Source organism: Protopterus annectens, chromosome 8.part0, assembly GCF_019279795.1.
Source record: "Protopterus annectens isolate FY-2018-M chromosome 8.part0, PAN1.0, whole genome shotgun sequence".
NCBI classification, from domain to species: Eukaryota; Metazoa; Chordata; order Ceratodontiformes; family Protopteridae; genus Protopterus; species Protopterus annectens.
In genome coordinates this window covers 1,329,818,222-1,329,837,025 of record NC_056741.1, presented here as the reverse complement: position 1 = coordinate 1,329,837,025, position 18,804 = coordinate 1,329,818,222, and the positions used below count along the sequence as shown (strand labels likewise).

The 18,804-nt window shown below is 40.3% G+C and overlaps 1 protein-coding gene across 3 annotated transcripts in view; it reads left to right on the top strand.

The window, feature by feature from the left end:
- The window catches only part of LOC122809404 (junctional adhesion molecule-like), a 286,702-nt gene that overhangs the window by 139,121 nt on the left and 128,777 nt on the right, over nucleotides 1-18,804 (top strand). Inside the window, exon 5 of one of the 3 annotated variants that reach the window (XM_044080874.1) lies at nucleotides 7,545-7,604. The exons of 1 other annotated variant lie outside the window; for it this stretch is intronic. In XM_044080874.1, coding sequence (XP_043936809.1) covers nucleotides 7,545-7,604 — 60 coding nt within the window. Of the gene's footprint in view, nucleotides 1-7,541; nucleotides 7,605-18,804 lie in introns of all 3 variants that reach the window. One more of the 3 variants, XM_044080873.1, reaches the window with a different exon arrangement.

The following is an 18,804-nucleotide window of genomic DNA, read 5'->3' as shown; positions in this document are numbered from 1 at the left end:
TGAAATTGGCACCTCTGTCAGTCAGTATTTCTTTTGGGAAACCTACCCTGCTGAAAATCTCTAACAAAGCATTTGCCACCTTCTCTGCCTCAATGGAGGACAAAGCCACCGCCTCAGGGTATCGTGTAGCATAATCCACTACCACTAGAATATACCTTTTCCCTGTGTAACTTAGGGTACTCAGAGGACCCACAAGATACATAGCTACCCTCTGAAATGGCTCCTCAATCACAGGCAAAGGCATCAAATGAGCTCTCACCTTGTCTCCTGCCTTGCCTACCTTTTGGCAGTGCCCACAAGTCCTGCAGTACCCTGTTACATCTCTGGAAATTCCAGGCCAATAAAAGTTCTGCATAATACACCTCTTTGTATGTTTTATGCCCATATGACCTGCAAAGGGAATATCATGGGCTATGACTAGAAGCACCAGATGGCAGAGTCTAGGCATTACCAATTGCTGTACTCTCTCACCTTCTAGCCCTCCCTCAGGGGCCCACTCTCTGTATAGTAACCCTTTGTCCCAGTATACAGATTCCCCTGTTCCTTGAGAATCAGGTGCCTCCCTAGCTACCTGCCTCAGGCCTTGCAATGTAGGGTCTGAAAGCTGACCCTGTCTCAAGTCTCTCCTTGTAATCCTTCCCAGCTCCCCTTCCACAGGAGGTATGGCAGCCTCTGACAGTGGTGCCTCACTGTCAGCCTGGGTACTACTACTCATCTCTACCTTTGCAGTCACTCTGTCCAAAGGACAATCAGTATCCCCAAGCAGCTGTGGCTCACCTTCAGTCTCACTGCTGTAGGGTAGCTCCCTCCCTGAAGTAACCACCTCACCAGTCCTGGCTGCAAGTATGCAGTCTGTCTGGGTCTCCCCCAGGCTACCAGACTTACCTGCTTGTCTCCAAGCCTGATTGCATGTAACTGCACAAGCATAGGGTACTGCACTATCAAAATCATTCCCTATCAGGACATCTGCAGGTATATCCTCAGACACACCTACTTGCTGGCTTCCTTTTCCACCTTCCCAGTTTAGGTGAACCCTAGCCAATGGTATTTGGAATGGGATCCCTCTTAAAGCCCTGACTGGAGTAGTGCTCCTCTGTAACCATTGCAGGCTTTACAATGGTTATATCAGAGGCTGTGTCTCTCTTGGCAATGGCCTCTTTGCCATTTACTACAATAGGATATAACCTCTGGTGGTAGTTAGGTACCCTTGCTGTCCCAAGACAACCTACTATTGGCATTTTGTTTTTCCCACTTACTGGCTCCCTATCCTTTTGTTCCCCACCTTGCCTCAGTGGACACCTGTATGCCACATGGCCCCACTGGTTGCATTCAAAACATTTAACCCTAGCTCCTGGATGTGTACCTGGATTAGTGGCTTCCCCTACTACTGGCAAATTCTGTTGGGGCAGTTTGGGCTGCCCACCATGGGTTCTTTTAGACCCATGAGCAGTACTGGGAGTCCATTTCCTGTGCAGGTCTTCCCTGCTTGCCACATATAGGTCTCCCTTCTTCCCCAACTCATCTGAAGTAGCACACTGTCTATCAGCTAACCAGATCCTCATGTCCTCAGGCAAAGTGCTAAGGGCTTGTTCCCTCACCAAAAGGTCTGCCAACCCTTCAAAAGTGGTGACCTGATATCCACTCACCCACCTATGGAAATAAGTGCTCAGTTCAGCTACATATTCACACACGCTTTCATCTCCCTTGTGTCTATGCTCACAAAACTTTTTCCTATACGTTTCAGGTGTTAGCTTAATCAATTCTAACAAGTGATTTTTAACAGCAGTATAATCAAAACATGCAGTGTCAGACATTTTTGACAAAACAGTTACAGCTTTACCATGGAGTAAGGGGGTCAGGAACCGTATCCAGAGCCTTTGGTCAACACTATACTGTTTGCATACCCTCTCAAACATATGAATGAAACTATCAAAATTATCCCCCTCTTTAAACTGCGGAAGAAATTTACTGACCTTTTGTGCTTCTGAGGTCCAGTTACTCCCTTCCCCATTACCTCCATGACTCTGGTGAATAGTCAGCATTTTCCTCTCATGCTTCCCCTGCAACTCCTTTTCTTCGGCTTCCAGGTGTAGCAGTTTCTCATTTTCCTCAACTTGTAGACTCCTCAGTCTCTCAGCTGCTTCTGTCTCCAAATGCCTGGCCTCCAACTCAAGTTTCTTTAGCTCCGGATGGATTTTTAAGTCCTCTGCAGAAAGGTTGAGCTGTCCATTCTCCGAGGGTATTATATTTCCACTGCCAGTCTGATTGTCCTCCTGGTTGCTGTTTTCTGATGCAGCTGTAACCAAGGCTGCAATCAGGTCTGCCTTAGTCAGGTTTCCATTCACAAGTCCCCTAGCTTAGCACGTCTCATCCAGCTGGCTCCTTGTTAGCTTTCCTTACTCCTCTGCTGACATGCTGCCTGCTCACCCTAACTAACTAAGCTAACAAAAGAAATAAAACAATTTTGATCTGAACTCTGAGTATTCACTGTGTGGCTGATTTAGAGTAAAAAACACCCTCAAAGCTCACTGTACCCAAGCTACAGGAATTCAATCTACCCACACCACTACAAGCCAATTAGTATTTGCCACCAATTAATATGTGATGTGGATATCCCACCACTGCCAAACAATTAATATGTGACACCCGTGCCCTGGCCAAGCAATTAAGGAGCCTCAATCCTCACCACTAACACCAGTGAGGGGTGTCTCATATAGGAGGAAAGGATAACAAATACACACAGTAAAGTGCAATTTCCCTTAAGAGCACACAGTGGCCACAGTCAGTCCATGGCAGGTTTCTCCCTTGCTCTCCAGGTCCCCAATAAGACTCCCCACTGGCACAGCTATAGGGTCCAGATAGCCTAGCAGGCAAGCTAAAACCTCCATCACCCTCTCTGTCCAACCAGTGCTTCGTGTCCCTGCCCAGGTAGCTCACACACACACACACACACACACACACACACACACACACACACACACACTTTGAGAAGAGTTAATAGAACCTCACAGACACTCCTGGGAAAGGCTGGTACAGGTTCTCCAGCTGTGCCCCTTTTTACAAGACTATACGGTAGTACCAGCTGCCACCACCCACTAATATGTATCAGCTACTCAAAGGCCCTTAAAAGGGTGTCCAATTATTACTGTGCAATATTATTATCCAATTGGTAGTATAGCTCAGGGCTATAGCTATTGGAGTGGCTTAGTACAATTTTACCAAAGGCATGCAAGTACTCTAAAGAGCTTAAAGTATCTCTACAAAAACAGCCACAGTTGAAAAGGTTTAAAATATTTAATAACAAATAGTCAAAACACAAGACAATATTTTTACTACACAGTGCAAATCAAGAGTTCAGAGATCACAGAGAAATACTTAAAATAATTCAGTAGTACAGTTCTGACATCACAGAAAAACAATTAGTCTAATCTTTCTTGTTTCTAGCTATTTCTAAAAGAAAATACACATCTAAGATAAGCTTACATATAGAGCAAGACAGTTCTGGTGAGTTGGATGGTCAAGACAAAAATGCTTAATGCTCTCTGATTCTCCCTGTTTTTAAAATCACATTCCTGGCTCACATTACATCATTCTTCACACTTCCCTGGGTTCCCAGGCCAACAGAAACTACATTTCCATTCTTCACCTCTGGGAAAAAACCAGAGCAATAAAGGACATTCATGCATGCAAATTCTGGCCATTAACTCTGGCCTTAAAACAATAGGCAGGATGACTCACTCTAGACTTACTGGCTTTGAGTTTTAACATCAAAGGATCACAACATGCTTTACTTGGTCAGTAGAGTGCAGTGTTGTTACATTATTTTCCAGTTCCACATGCAACACTATTTTAACCATTTAAGACAACAGCCTGTAGTTTACATTAATATTTACAGATGACAAAATTATCTCCAAAATTCTATCTGGCTAGGCTGGCAGCCTTCACCCATCTTCACCCAATCTTCACAAAGCCTCACAGACAGATTGAAATAGTGTTAAAGCCCACTGTCTACACAAATCCCTCTTCAAATATGAACTTCTTTTGTACAGGCTTAGCCATTTTATTTAGGAAACACAGCAACCAAACCAACATTATAAATAGGCTTTAACAGGTGTTTATGGTTTTTTGGAATATTAGCAAGCTAGGGTCTTTTTCTTCTTACACACTACTAACCTCAGATATTGCCCTTCTTGAAGTACATCCATAATATTCCCACAGATGTACATCCCCACAGAGCCCAAAAAGCTCACCTCTTACCTGTTAACGACTTCCAACTTTACTTCACCCTGGGCACAGCCAACACACAGCTTCAGGATACATCATTCTGCCAGACCACGTCAGTAGAAGGGACATAAGAAGAAGAAGAAGAAGAAGAAGAAGAAGAAGAAGAAAAAGATATTACATTTTTATCAGAAAGACAGACTACAGCAACAGAACCTCTAACAGCCTCCATCTTTGCTTATCTTTAGGACAGAAACTACATTTCTATTCTTCACCTCTGGGCAGAAACCAGAGCAATAAAGGACATTCATGCATGCAAATTCTGGCCATTAACTCTGGCCTTAAAACAATAGGCAGGATGACTCACTCTAGACTTACTGGCTTTGAGTTTTAACATCAAAGGATCACAACATGCTTTACTTGGTCAGTAGAGTGCAGTGTTGTTACATTATTTTCCAGTTCCACATGCAACACTATTTTAACCATTTAAGACAACAGCCTGTAGTTTACATTAATATTTACAGATGACAAAATTATCTCCAAAATTCTATCTGGCTAGGCTGGCAGCCTTCACCCATCTTCACCCAATCTTCACAAAGCCTCAGACAGATTGAAATAGTGTTAAAGCCCACTGTCTACACAAATCCCTCTTCAAATATGAACTTCTTTTGTACAGGCTTAGCCATTTTATTTAGGAAACACAGCAACCAAACCAACATTATAAATAGGCTTTAACAGGTGTTTATGGTTTTTTGGAATATTAGCAAGCTAGGGTCTTTTTCTTCTTACACACTACTAACCTCAGATATTGCCCTTCTTGAAGTACATCCATAATATTCCCACAGATGTACATCCCCACAGAGCCCAAAAAGCTCACCTCTTACCTGTTAACGACTTCCAACTTTACTTCACCCTGGGCACAGCCAACACACAGCTTCAGGATACATCATTCTGCCAGACCACGTCAGTAGAAGGGACATAAGAAGAAGAAGAAGAAGAAGAAGAAGAAGAAGAAAAAGATATTACATTTTTATCAGAAAGACAGACTACAGCAACAGAACCTCTAACAGCCTCCATCTTTGCTTATCTTTAGGGTGTCAGTGGTGCATTTCTTCTTACTTGACCAGGAGTAGTTCCTTCAGCTCTTCTCTGCATCCAGCTCTCTCCTTCTATGGTTAAATGCTACTTTTTCTCCTTCATCCTTCTCTTCCTCTTTAGAGGCATCCTGTCTTTTCCTTTTACCATACCAGCATTATTGTGCAATGCTGTCCCAATGCTGCTGCAGCAACAGCAGTCCTACTGTATAGTTCTACATCCACTATACATGGGTTGAAATAGCCCATGTGATTGTATTCCCATGTTTTATTGTAATCTTTGTTTGGTCACATTTGTTGCCCCAGTATTTTCCACCAACTTCAGTCCAGTCCTGCTTACTGAGGACAATGATTCTGTCTGCTAAAGGCCACCTCTGTCTTCTCACTCCCTTTATCATGGCCAACATCAACACTCCCACTAGCCTGGATCCCTGTGTCATATAAATGAGTAATGACAAAACACTTAACAGACCACTCAACTGTACGTCTTGCCCTAACAAACCCTCCTTCATAGTGTACTACAAGTTTACCATCACTTGCTAGCAGTTTCACCTTCCTGATTCTGGGCACTATATCAGTGATCACAGGATGACCTCCTTTTCCCTATAGCAATTTATTCAGCTCTAGTTTAGGCCCAATTCCAGAGGTGCATGTCATCACCCTTTTTAGCAGTTAGAGGATCCAAGCATCATCCATCTGTGAAGTGTTCTGTCCTGTACGTTCTGCACTTTTTATTGAAGCTGCTGAATTTTAGAATGTAGCTGCTTTATCACCACTTTCCCCTCCCTCACCATGTTTACAGTGATTTCCTACACATCTTTCAGGAAATGCACTTGCAAACTAATCTGTGTGCCCATTGTATAAATAAGCTCATGGGTGCCAGAATACATTACAGTAAATTTCTAAGACACATAGTAAGGACATCTTGTGTGCCATTACATGAGTAGCATCAGAGGTCTCATGGTATATCACAGGACCTCCCTAGAGTGCACAGCATGCTGTGTAACAGTACAGAAACAGAATCATGGGCAGCAGACCTGGCACACAACCCATGGTCTTGAGAACAAACTAAGGTAAGCTGTATACTCACAGACACAGATTTTCACAGTACCTATATACATTTACCATAGTAACCAGTATTCCAGAACAGTTCTAATCTGTGCCCTGATTCCTATAGCAGGGCTATGGGTATCCAGCCAGGGGAAGGGGCACTACAGAAAACATGGAATGGACATATTATTCATCTACATCAGAGTTGGCATATAGATGCCTGACCACACTTCTTTGATGGTATAGCTGTACTCTGGGTGTGGTAAGTACACACATTTCTTAAATGGACAGTTGCAAAGAAGTTGGTGTGGCCAAGTGCAATAAGAGTGTAAGACCTGCAAGGCCAACAGCAGTGGTCCATAGTAGCAGCATATTGGGTAGACTGTGCCCCATATGGTCCCTGTATAGGAGTAGTGTGTTCCTTGTATAGCGGCAACATATACCCATGTGGTCCCGGTGTAGGAGTAGATTGTGCCTCATGTGTTCCTTGTATAGTGGCAACACGTACCCCATGTGGTCCCTGTACAGGAGTAGATTGTGCCTCGTGTGTTCCTTGTATAGCGGGAACATGTGCCCCATGTGGTTACTGTATAGGAGTAGATTGTGCCTCATGTGTTCCTTGTATAGCGGCAACATGTGACCCATGTGGTCCCTGTATAGGAATTGGTATCATCTTTAAAGCCCTGAAGTGGTGACCCTGTAACTTACACTTGCAGTCTGGACATGACTTGCACCCTCTCTCCCTCACACACATGTGCACGTGCGCCACACACACACACACACACAAACACACACACACACACACACACACACACAAGTCCAGGAGATGGTGACATGATCAATTGTTAGTACATGTCAAACTCATTATAGCTTTTAGGATGAGGATGCTGTGAATGCAAGTTTGTATCTTAAGTCATTACAGTAAGATTACTTTCTGAGTATGTGGCATATTTACCTGAAGAAGCACAGCTAAATAATACAGCAGTGCTGTAGAATTTGTCTGCACTTTAATTGCATATGTGAGGCTTGAGTGAGATAGATAAACATGTAACTTGGATTCTGTAAGAGGTGAGGTGCAGATCTTCTTAGATAAGATGTTAAGTACTATATGGAGCTCTGTGATCAAACTAAAAGAATTTTATTATATTTTGTTTCTATTTTCCAATAAATAAAAAGTAGATCCTGGTGTATGGACAATAATGGCTATTGAAGTGGAAACAGAAACGTCAACAACATCAGGTAATATATGAAGTAATTAGTAACTAATGAGAAAATAAACTAGAAATGTTAAACCATTGCAGTGGATGGTCAACCATCTATAATCTTGGTATAACCTTGGGTGTTTTCAGAAATGCTCAGTGGTTCTGTGAAGCACTACAGTACCTACACTATGTTTTTTTCCAATTAGTTTCATGTGATGTGACTAGATCTGCATCCCAAATACACGCTTCTGCTCTTAAGCACAAAAACATGTGTTTCAGATGTATAACTAGTCCTTTCAGCCACATTTTTGGTATGTCTTCCACTTTGTGAAACTATAAGAAATCTATCTAATGCACCTCAGCATGATACCACTTAGGAAATTCAATAACTGCCTGCTTGCAACCAGTGACATCACCGTTGCCAGCCAACTTATTCTTCTTTTTCACTGTCTCATGTCCTGTTTATATTATAAGTGAGTTAGAATGGGTTTTCAACAAAGATAAAAAAAAAATGTGAGCTCACACAGGATGTACTTGTTTTTTCACCTGCTGTATGGAATAGCTCAGCAGAACTCCCTCCACTACTCCTTGGATCTGTCAGCTACCCATTTTTTAATTATAATCTGCAGCTGGACCATGGACCCTTTTCAGCCACGGCATAGCTAAGGGCTCAGGAAATTGGAGTACCTGAAAAAAACATACACAGAGATAATGACAACAAGCACACTTCATCCAATCAATGAATGAAAGTCAAGACTGAACACTAGAACCCACAGCTGTGAGATAGGGATTGTCACTCATCTTGTGTATATTCAATAAGATGATGAGGCTGGGCATACCTCTCAACCTGGAAATATCAAAAATCTGGACAAGGCCCATGAAAAATAGGTACAAATCTGTACGCTGATTAACATCTAATTTGCATACATAAGTATGCAACCCCACCCACTCCAATGGAATTGTGGGATACAAACATTCAAACGCAAATTGAAGAACAGACAACCAAAACATGGCACCAGAGTCCCCCTGCAGCCATTCCAGTGTCCTGTTACCTGGCTATTTTGCCCCATTTACCATAAACACTAATGTATACACACACATACACACAGGGCCACACAGAAAAGCCAACAATAAAAAGCAGCCATTTCATGGCTACTGTGAAAAGAAAACTATTGAAAGAAAAATTTATTTAAATCTTTGTGTGTGTAATACTCTGAGCATTTTCAGAATCTTAACAATTTTCTATTACTATTCCCCAAATGTTGATTGACAGCTTAAAATCATTTTTTAAATACATTACTCTTTAACCCTGACTGTAAAATGATTGTTATATTGTATACTATTTTATTTTTTACTTTGCAGACAGTAGTGTTTTTTCCTCCTATCTCAGCAGCAACTGCATTGGTAAATATGAGACAAACGTTAAGCATGATAACACAATATTTTAAGGGATCCAATGATCTCTATTGAAATTCCTTAAGAATATATCATCGAGAGGTCATGCAAATGCAATCAAGCAGTTATAAACATGCCAGTTCACACCACGTGACTTGACAAGCTTTGTGCCATCCGTCTGTATATATCTATCTTCATGATACATTTTACTTTTGGGAATTTTAATTTGGATAAGAAAATGAATCCCAGATGCCAAAGCAGCACAAAATACTTTGAAAGTCATGCAACGTTTCTAACTCAAAGACATGAACCAACTAAAAATAGAAACAAGACTCATTCCAAGTCTATGACAGTGGATGTATTCAAAACACAAAGAGTTTGCAAAAATCAAGACCATCAGATCATTCAGGCATTAAGAAAAAGTTGTGCAATGTAGCATATTCATTGTCTGAGCAACAACAAACTTACCTAACCGCTTGCTCTTAACTAAGTAGCCCAGGGCATTATCATTCACCATGTGCAACAGTTTCACTCCACTCCAGCCTAAATTGTCAGTCAAAGATTTCACACAGTGTTCTCAACATCAACAACCTAACATAACTGATGGTTTATTTAGTGGATCTTCATAGGAATCTGTGAAGTCAGGAGTGAATGTTGATAAGGAAGTTTAGATTCCTTTTGTTTTTCACTGCCTGTTGCACTGAAATGATGGGGCTGTTTACTTTAAATTTATTTTATACACTAAAGACAGTGTACACTGTGCAGCAAAGTCTGGAATCTATTCATCTATCAGTTTTCGGGTTAATAAATGTGTATTTAGCATGGGGTACCAGCTCAGATAAGAGAGTTTGATGTAATCCTTTCAGTATTTTGGAGACAATGCAGAGATAGGCAGCATGGAACTTGCTCCAAAAATGAAAATGTAGTCCTGTAGACTACATACACTGGAATTGTAATAGTCACAGTGACACAGACTGAGATCTAACTGGGCTTATAACATTCTTGTGAAATAGTGGAGTGATGACCATTACTGTGGGCTGACAGAATGAGAGAGCATATTGCATTTTCCCATCCTTATCAGTTAAACTGGACTAAAGTACAGATATAGAATGATAGAAAATACCACTTCCAGAAAAGGAAAAAGGGGTCCTTTTGTTTCTTGGTCTTCACTGATTATTTCAAAGTGTTCTGTCTTATTCAGGTGTAGCTTGTTTTTCAAAAGATGCTAATGTTCTGGACTTTACTAACTGCTCTAAAATACTTGAAAGACTATTATCAGCAACACACACCTACACCCTCTCTCTCTCAGACACGCACAAGCACTTTCTCTCTAGTTTAAATTACTTACACACACACACACACACACACACACACACACACACACACACACACACACACACACACACACACACACACACACTTACCCTGAGTAGTGCTCTTCCTCTCGGGCTGCTGTTCCCCATGCTGCTGCCATCCTCGCGGCCCTCTGTTCCCGTTCCCCATGCTGCTGCCATCCGCTGTATCCACCATTTGCTTCAGCTTCCCGGCCCTCTGTTCCTCACTGTATCCACGTCCCCATTTGCTTCAGCTTCCCGGCCCGATGCTATCCACGTTCCCATTTGCTTCAGCTTCCTGGCCTGATGCTGCTGCTATTCACGTTGCTTCAGCTTCGCGGTTAATTCCAACCGCCAGCCGGAAATGATGATGCCAGCTCCTTGAGCTCAATTCTGACTGGCTGGTAGCCTGACGGCGCTGACGTCATCGCACACATGATGACGTCAGCTCTGACAGCGCGAAAATTTTAAAAAAGAAAAGAAAAAATCGGAAATGAAGGGGTGCCACTCGGAAATTGTGGCACCCCTTCATTTGGACCCCAAAACTCGGTAAAAACCGAGTAATTCAGAATGGTTGGGAGGTATGAGGCTGGGTGTTCATTTAAGTAGTTTATTACATACAAGCACATGGATGCAGAACAGTAACATTAAACTTAAACAAACTGACTGACTACTACACATAGCCAGCCTTAGGCATAGGCCAACTAGGTGGCCGCCTAGGGCATCGGTCTACCAGGGGCACTTTTCTAATATTTATTTGGTGTAGGTAGACCAGGATGGGGACACTGGGTGGTGTGGTGGGGGGTGCCATGGAGCCCTTTTGCCTAGGACACCAGTTGACCTAAGGCTGCTGCTGCTACTACACACATGCATGCTTACACCTCGGCTGCTCACTACAAAATGGCACTGTTGTTTGCACGTACTCTGCACTTTTATGCACATGCTAACTGACTGGAATAGCTCTTAAAGGAACATACATGCTCTGATCTACATCCTCCCTCTTTGACTAGTTGGTCATGCAAATAAACAATGACAATCATATGAGCATGCAAATTATACAGATATTTACAAATAACAATCATGTCCAGATTGCTGTGTATTTAGGATTAGGTCTTGAGATATGACCTGACCTCATAATGCAATAACTAGAACTGAGTTTAGTAACAGGGACAGTCACATGTTCTTCTTGAGGACTTTCGGGGATACTTTCAGGAACAGGAACAGGCAATGAAATGTTCTCTGGAACAGGAAGATTGGACAAATCTCTCTGAGAGTTAGAGTCTTTGTTACAAGCAAAATGTTGCAACACTGGCTCAGAGACCGGTAATAAATGTTTCCGATTCCACCTGAATTCTATGCTTTGTGACTCAATGATGTACAATCTCAGGTCTTCACACAAATGTTTCACGAGTCCTATTCAGCCAAATCCTTTTGCTCTCTGCACCCTCACTATCACTCCTTCTTTTAATGGATTCAGAGGCTCGCTCGTTTTATCATAGTAAGACTTTTGGGACAAATGCTTTTTAAGAGTTGAGCTTTTACTGTTTTGTTGTTTTTAGCACTTGGAACCAACAGATTCTTACTGATCGGCAGTGTGGTTCTGGTTTGTCTCGACATTACCTTCTGGGCAGATACCAAGAAGATTGTCGCGAGGTATGTTTCTGAGATTTAGAAGATTTAGAAAAACATCAATATTGTCATGTTTAGACTTTTCCAACAACTATTTTGCACTTTGAACTGCGACTCCCCAGGCTAGTCTAACTTCTTGTCCCTCTCCCTCGCCTAACGTAAATACTCATCCCTTACTTTCAGGCAGTACACTTCTCTCTCCTCCTCTCAACAGTTACTCCTTCTTCAAAGTAGTCGCTCAGTGCTTACTGTATATTGTAAAATACTAGATCATACTGAATGTTATTTTGATTGTACAATTTAAGATATTTCATTTTGTAACTGTAGAGTATACCATTGTCACCCTACTGTTAGCTGATGTACAGTTTATTGTGTTATTATACTAGTTTTATATGATGTAAAAAGTATTGTTATTTTTCTGTACCTGTGAAAGTGGACTTTGTTTAATCTGTGTTATATGTGTAGCTTTTCTTCCCGGGCCTCCGCTGAAAAGGGACTTTTGTCCAGTCAGACTTTCCCGGTAACCAAATTTAAAATAAATAGAAAAATAACTGTTCTGCCAAGCCATTTGACTGTGGGTATTCAGGACTACTCGTAACATGAACAAAGTCCCACGTTCTGTAAGGAAAATACTGCTGCACATCTGGGGGTAAACAAGATTGCTTTGATGGCCATCCTCGACTGATAAAGAGGCTGAGCTTCTGGAGAATTGGATCTGAAGCTGTGTGAGTTCTAAGCTCATCAAGACATATAGAAGAAATATTTCTCACTTCCATAACTTCAAAATCAATTTCTCATTTTCATGCTGTTCAGTGTTTTTTCCAGGTGATCTGGATAAGGTTTCAGCAAGATAAAGAAGATTGCCTTTTGTGTAGATCAAGTGAAAATTGTACTTTTGTAACTTCAGCATCATGTGTTGCAATCTCACAGGAAGAATGTGCATCGACTTTTCAAAATAGTGACCAAAGTTTGGTGGTCTTTCTCAATTTGAATAGGTCGGCCATAAATATAATCATGGAACTTCGAACATGCAAATACAATTACCAAGAGCTCTTTTTCTATCTGAGCATACTGCATTTTGGTCTGGATTAGGGTTCTGTATGCATAGGCTACTGGTCTACCCTCTTAAAAAATGACTGCACCAAGATCAAACTTTGAAGCATCACAAGAAAGACTTACAGGTTTGTGAACGTCATAATATCTTAAAGTGGGTGGACTGGCAATTCTCTGTTTCAGGACATAAAATGCTTTTTGGTGTTGTTCCAACCAGGACCAAGTTACATATTTGTGTATCAGCTCTCTTTGCGGTGCTGAAAGTTCACTCAAATCTGGGATAAACTTGCCAAATAGTTGACCATGCCAAGAAAGTGTTGTAAGGAAGTGATAATGTCTGGAGCTGCCATCTCAAGAACTGCAGATTGCTTAAAAGGATCTGGTCATAAGCCTGAACTAGTAAACAAATGCCTGAACTTGCATTTCTGAGGATTCAGCTTAAGATTTACCTCACAAGCACATTCCAGTACTTTCCTGAGGTTTCTATCTTGTTCGACTTCACCATTGCCTCCTACAAGAATATCATCTACTATAATAGCACATGGACAGCCAGAAAAAAATTTTCTCCATTGCACATTGAAAGGCTTCAGTGGCAGAATGTATTCCAAATGGCATTTTCAAAAATCTCTACATTCCAAATGGTATACTGAAAGTGGTTAACAATGAAGATGTTCAGTCAAGCAAAATTTGCCAAAAAGAACTTTTTACATCTAAGACAGAAAAACAGTGGCATTTGGCATAAGAGCAGCAACTTCTTCGACTGTACGCATTGGATGATGAAGTCATTTTAGTGCTTTGTTCAAGTCTTTTGGATCAATACATATTCTAATATCATCTGAGCTTTTCTTATGAGCTACCACCATGGAGGATTCCCATTCAGTTGGTTCTACTAGGCAAATTACACCTAGGTGTACCATTCTGTCTAGCTTATCTTTAACTCGGCCTTGCAAGGCTACTGGAACATTCCTTGCTGATCTAACTTCATGGAATACACAACTTGGAGTTTGCCTAACTTGTCTTCAAAAAAATCAGCATAATCAGAAAAAATAGTTTGTGCAAAATTTTCATTGTTACACGTGCTTACATGGTGGACTTCTGCAATAAATGAAAGCAGTCCCATTTCCAAACTGTCGCTGAGGCCTAACAATGACTGTACATGCTTCTTGACTATGTAAAATTGCAAGTCTTAGCTGTTTCCAGCAGAGGAACATGAAAGCACTACTGAGCCATAGGTTTGAATTTTTTTGCCACCATAAGCAACAAGCATTGTGCACTTTGCCAGATCAAGCTTCTCACTAGCACTTACTTTGGTAAACATTTCTGCTGACATAACATTGCACTTTGAACCAGTATCAACTTTGAGCTCTGCAGGACTCCCATTAATCAGAACAGTACAAAATGCTTCACTCCTTGCCCACAAATCTACTGCACTGACTGTTTCACCAAGCACAGACACACCATCAACGTAAAACGTAGGGTCGCAACTTTCTAGTTGGTCAACTTGCTTCTTTGAATGTTCTCTTTTAATAAAAGAATGGGCATATTTTGATTTACAAAACCTTTTGAAATGATTCCACTTTTTACATGTGTGGCACTGCTGACCATTTCTCTTTTAGGTTCATGAATACCACCACAATTATGACAATTAACAATAAAGTCTGGTAATACAGCTAACTTCATTAGATTATGGATGGTGTTAGAATTGGAAGCAACCACGAGCCCTTTCAGTTTTGCTGAGTCGCCCCTCTGCTTCACTGAGCATGTTCTGGATTGTACTGGAGCCACCCTGGAATTTGCTAGAAAGGCTCTGGGTTTCACTGAAGCTGCCCCACCCTTGGGCCTGTATCTTTTCCACGTGCTGAATACTATCGACATTAGTACTAGAAAGCACTGCAAGCATGCGTTTATTATGCATAAGCATATTTGTGTGCTTTTCTGTAAGCTCATATATCTGACAAATTTCTATGGCCTTATTCAATGTTAAAACACTGTCTCGAAGCAAAATCTTTCTCACTGCATCATCTTTAACACCCCACACAAGCCTGTCTTTTATCAACTCATCTCTTAAATCACCAAATATGCATGTTTTTGCCTTGTTTCTCAAGTCATTTATATATGCTGCAAATGTTTCCCCCAGCTTTTGATCCCTTGTGTAAAATATGTGCCTTTCCATTGTAATATTCATTTTGGGGTAACACATTTCTCTAAATTTACATTTTAAGCACTCAGGTTCTTCCCAGGTTTCAGCCAGTACCAGTATATGGCAGTTTGCCCCTCCCCTGCATACACAGCGGGAGCATACACAAATGAACACTTCCTTTCAATGGCTTCTGAACCAGCTAGATTAAGTAGAATAAATGCTTTATCAGAAAAAGCAGCCTGTATGAAAATATACGCTTGCTCAAACACTCTCCAATTTTCAGCAACATTATTATCAAATACAAGTGGAGCAGGTCTGCAAAATCTTTCTGCCATGCCAACAAAATGTTTTTGTAATTCTGTGCAAATTCACACATACACCCCAGGTACTCGAAAAATATTCATTTGCACCATACACTCTTTGAAATTAATGTTTTCTGCAAAATAACTGTACTGTAATATTAAACAAACCTGTAAACACCTTGCACATTTCGACTATCTCGAATAGCTTTAAGTAATATAAAAAAGAAGCACATAGCAAAAAAAAATGGTCATTTTTTCTTCTTTATACATTTTATATGATTTGGAAGTTATTTCAAGCACTTTTGTAAGGATTTTGAGTATTTTTTAACAATATATCATAATTTCCAACATTTTGTTTAATTAGAAAGTCATTTTGAATGGTTTTAATGTTTAGTTTTATATTTGTTAAGTAAAAAATCATTTAAGTTAGTTTTAGTACATGGATTTGTCTTTCTGACCTGTTTGCTAGTCGTTTGAGCAGGGATGTATATTCCTCCAACTGTAACTGCCTGCCTCATGGTCTTAAAGAAGACGTATTACTCTGGATCCCATTCTAACTCCATGTCACTCGTCTTGTGTATATTCAATAAGACAATGAGGCTGGGTGCTCATTTAAGTAGTTTATTACATACAAACACATAAGGATGGAGAACTGTAACATTTAACTTAAACAAACTGACTGACTACTACTACTCACTACAAAATGGCACTCTTGCTTGCACGTGCTCAGTACTTATATGCACATGCTCACTGGCTGGAATATCTCTTAAAGGAACATACGCACTCAGATCTACAGGGATGTTGCTAATAAGATACATTGACATCTATTATGAGTGTGTAGCTCACTTCAGCCTACTTTTCATCTTCCTACTTTCTCTTATGTCACTTTAGTTTTATCTGCCTGAACAAGTGCTGCCTACTTTGAAAGGTTTCAACCTACAACTACTATCCATAGACAAGAGATTGCTCTCATTCCTCACTTATAGCTAGGAGCAAAGTTAATAATTATAAGTGAAGGTGTGCTGGAGAAGATGCACCCTATATAACAGCTGCAGGGAGCTTGTTTCCCACAGAAGGGAAAGCCATTTCAGTTTACATCATTTTTAAATGAGTAGCATCCCCTATACAATCATACATATAACAAGATCAGCATATCTACACATATATCCTCCTTTACTGAAAGACAGTCATAGGAAATTTCAGTTAATAAGTAAAAAATGGGGCAAGGGGCAGCTATGGAAAAAGAACTTGTACATAAGGGCAGGTTTGGATAGAAATAAACATAGTTGTCTCCCTTCAAATAAAAATTAGGGCCAAATTGCCATCTCTTTGAAGTCCACATGAAAGGACACACAGGGCTGGCCTTATTGACTAGCTGGTCTTCTTACATTTTGGGGCAGATAATCACAGGCCTGTTCCTTAAAGAGGAGAGCACAGGCACTAACAGCTGGCTTGAGCCTTATTCTAGCTAGCCTAATTGGGATCTGGCTGCTCTGGCCCTGTACCTTTCCTCTTTTCTTCTGTCTTTCCTTCCATCTGTTTTTGTTTGCTACATGTGGATGTTCAGAAGTATGAAGAAAAACAGCTTGAACAGGTGCACTTGGTCAAAACACACTTTCTTTGAATGAGGGCCCTGGTATGCAATGAACTTACCACTGATTATATTTCAAATATGGAATACAAGGAGTGAAGCCTCCTGCATGATAGGGGTGTGGGAAGGTTCCCTCCTGAAATTTATAAACCGTGTTGATGTCAGAGTTCCAGTCTGTCTACTCTCCTCACATTTATTAGCAATTCCCTAGAAACCTTAACTTAGATCTGCTAGGAAATCATGTAAACACTCATTCATTAAGAGAACCGACCCATACCATTCTGACCTTTTGACCTTTATACATAGATGATAAATACCTTCATCCTTGAGGCTTCATACTTATTAAATTGTTGAGGAGTCTGTTAATGCTCTCAGCCTTCACTGTATTCTTATTCTTCAGTCTCGCCCTCTAAATTGCCTCTAACCAGAGTAACAATACCTCTGGCAACCATACAGGTATAAGGCTAAAACTTGCCATGTTATGTACTTTTTCAGTTTTAACAGTGGCTCAAGCACAAGGTTATTGCGCATTAATTTTAGGAATAAAATAAGATTGTGACTTTTTTCTTTTAACAGGTTTGCCACAAAGTGATACCATTCCACTCTTCACACCCCTTGCCATTGAATTCCTGTTTGCCCCTCTCTGAATTCCCTGTTTTAACCTTTGCTGTTTCATAGTTATATCTCTTGATCTGATTCACCTTTGATCTTTGTTGTCCTAGAACAAAAATAGATCTAATATACTTGTTAGAAACTCATGTGGGCCAAAGGACTTATGATTGAATAAGTCAATCTAGTGTCAATTCAATGAGGAGTTTTTTTTTTAATTATTTTTTTATAATTTTTATAATTTTTACAAGGCGATTTCATTTGCACACTTACCATTAATATTAATTAACTCTAGGATTATAAAACTTAGGAAGCATATGGCTTGACTGAATCAATATTACTAAAAGAGACAAACATGTTAAAGGTTATGAAGATCTAGTAACTTTTATTATACCTCTGGTGTCTATTTTGAAATTGCCTTACTGTTTCTCATGGTCATAGACCTTAAATGTCTCTTCTATTCTAAATGAAAAGAACATGTATTGCTACTAAGCAAGTCCTAGCTTGTTCACTGTAATAAATAAAATACATTTAAACCAATGTTTTTTTTAAATCCCTCCAAGTCTTTTGAGTTTCTAATACCATTATGGCAATGGACCCCATTCCTAATTCAAAGTATGATTAAAGTTCAAGAAATTAGTATTGTTGCAGTCTTTGATGTTAGCCAGAACTGCTCTTTGCAGCACCCACAATTTGTACAGTAATTCATATAGAGTTACATATATCAGTAACATATCTAAATACAATTGTCAATTCCTTTTTATAACACTTGTTGCTCCTTCTACTATTGGAACTGTCTGGGTATCCTTCTTCCACATTGCCCTCGTTTCTGCCTGCAAATCCTGGTATTTTATGTCTTTGTGTCTCTCTGTATGTCAGACACTGTAGTCAATGGGTGTAGCAATTTCAATGATCAATGCTACTTTTATGTTCTTTTCATGGACTACTATATCTGGTTTTCTCACATTTATTTTTTGAACTGTTGGTAATGGGTGATCCCATGTGATATAAACTTAATCTTTTTCTATAATGCTTTGTGGCTCATGTTTCCAGTGTTTTTCAGCTACTTCAGTATTATAATGTTTGCACAATGCCCAGTGCAACAGTCTTGCAATATTATTATGCCTTTCAGTATACATAGGTTCATAGGTTGGTACTAGGCTATAAGCCCTGGGGCCTATACA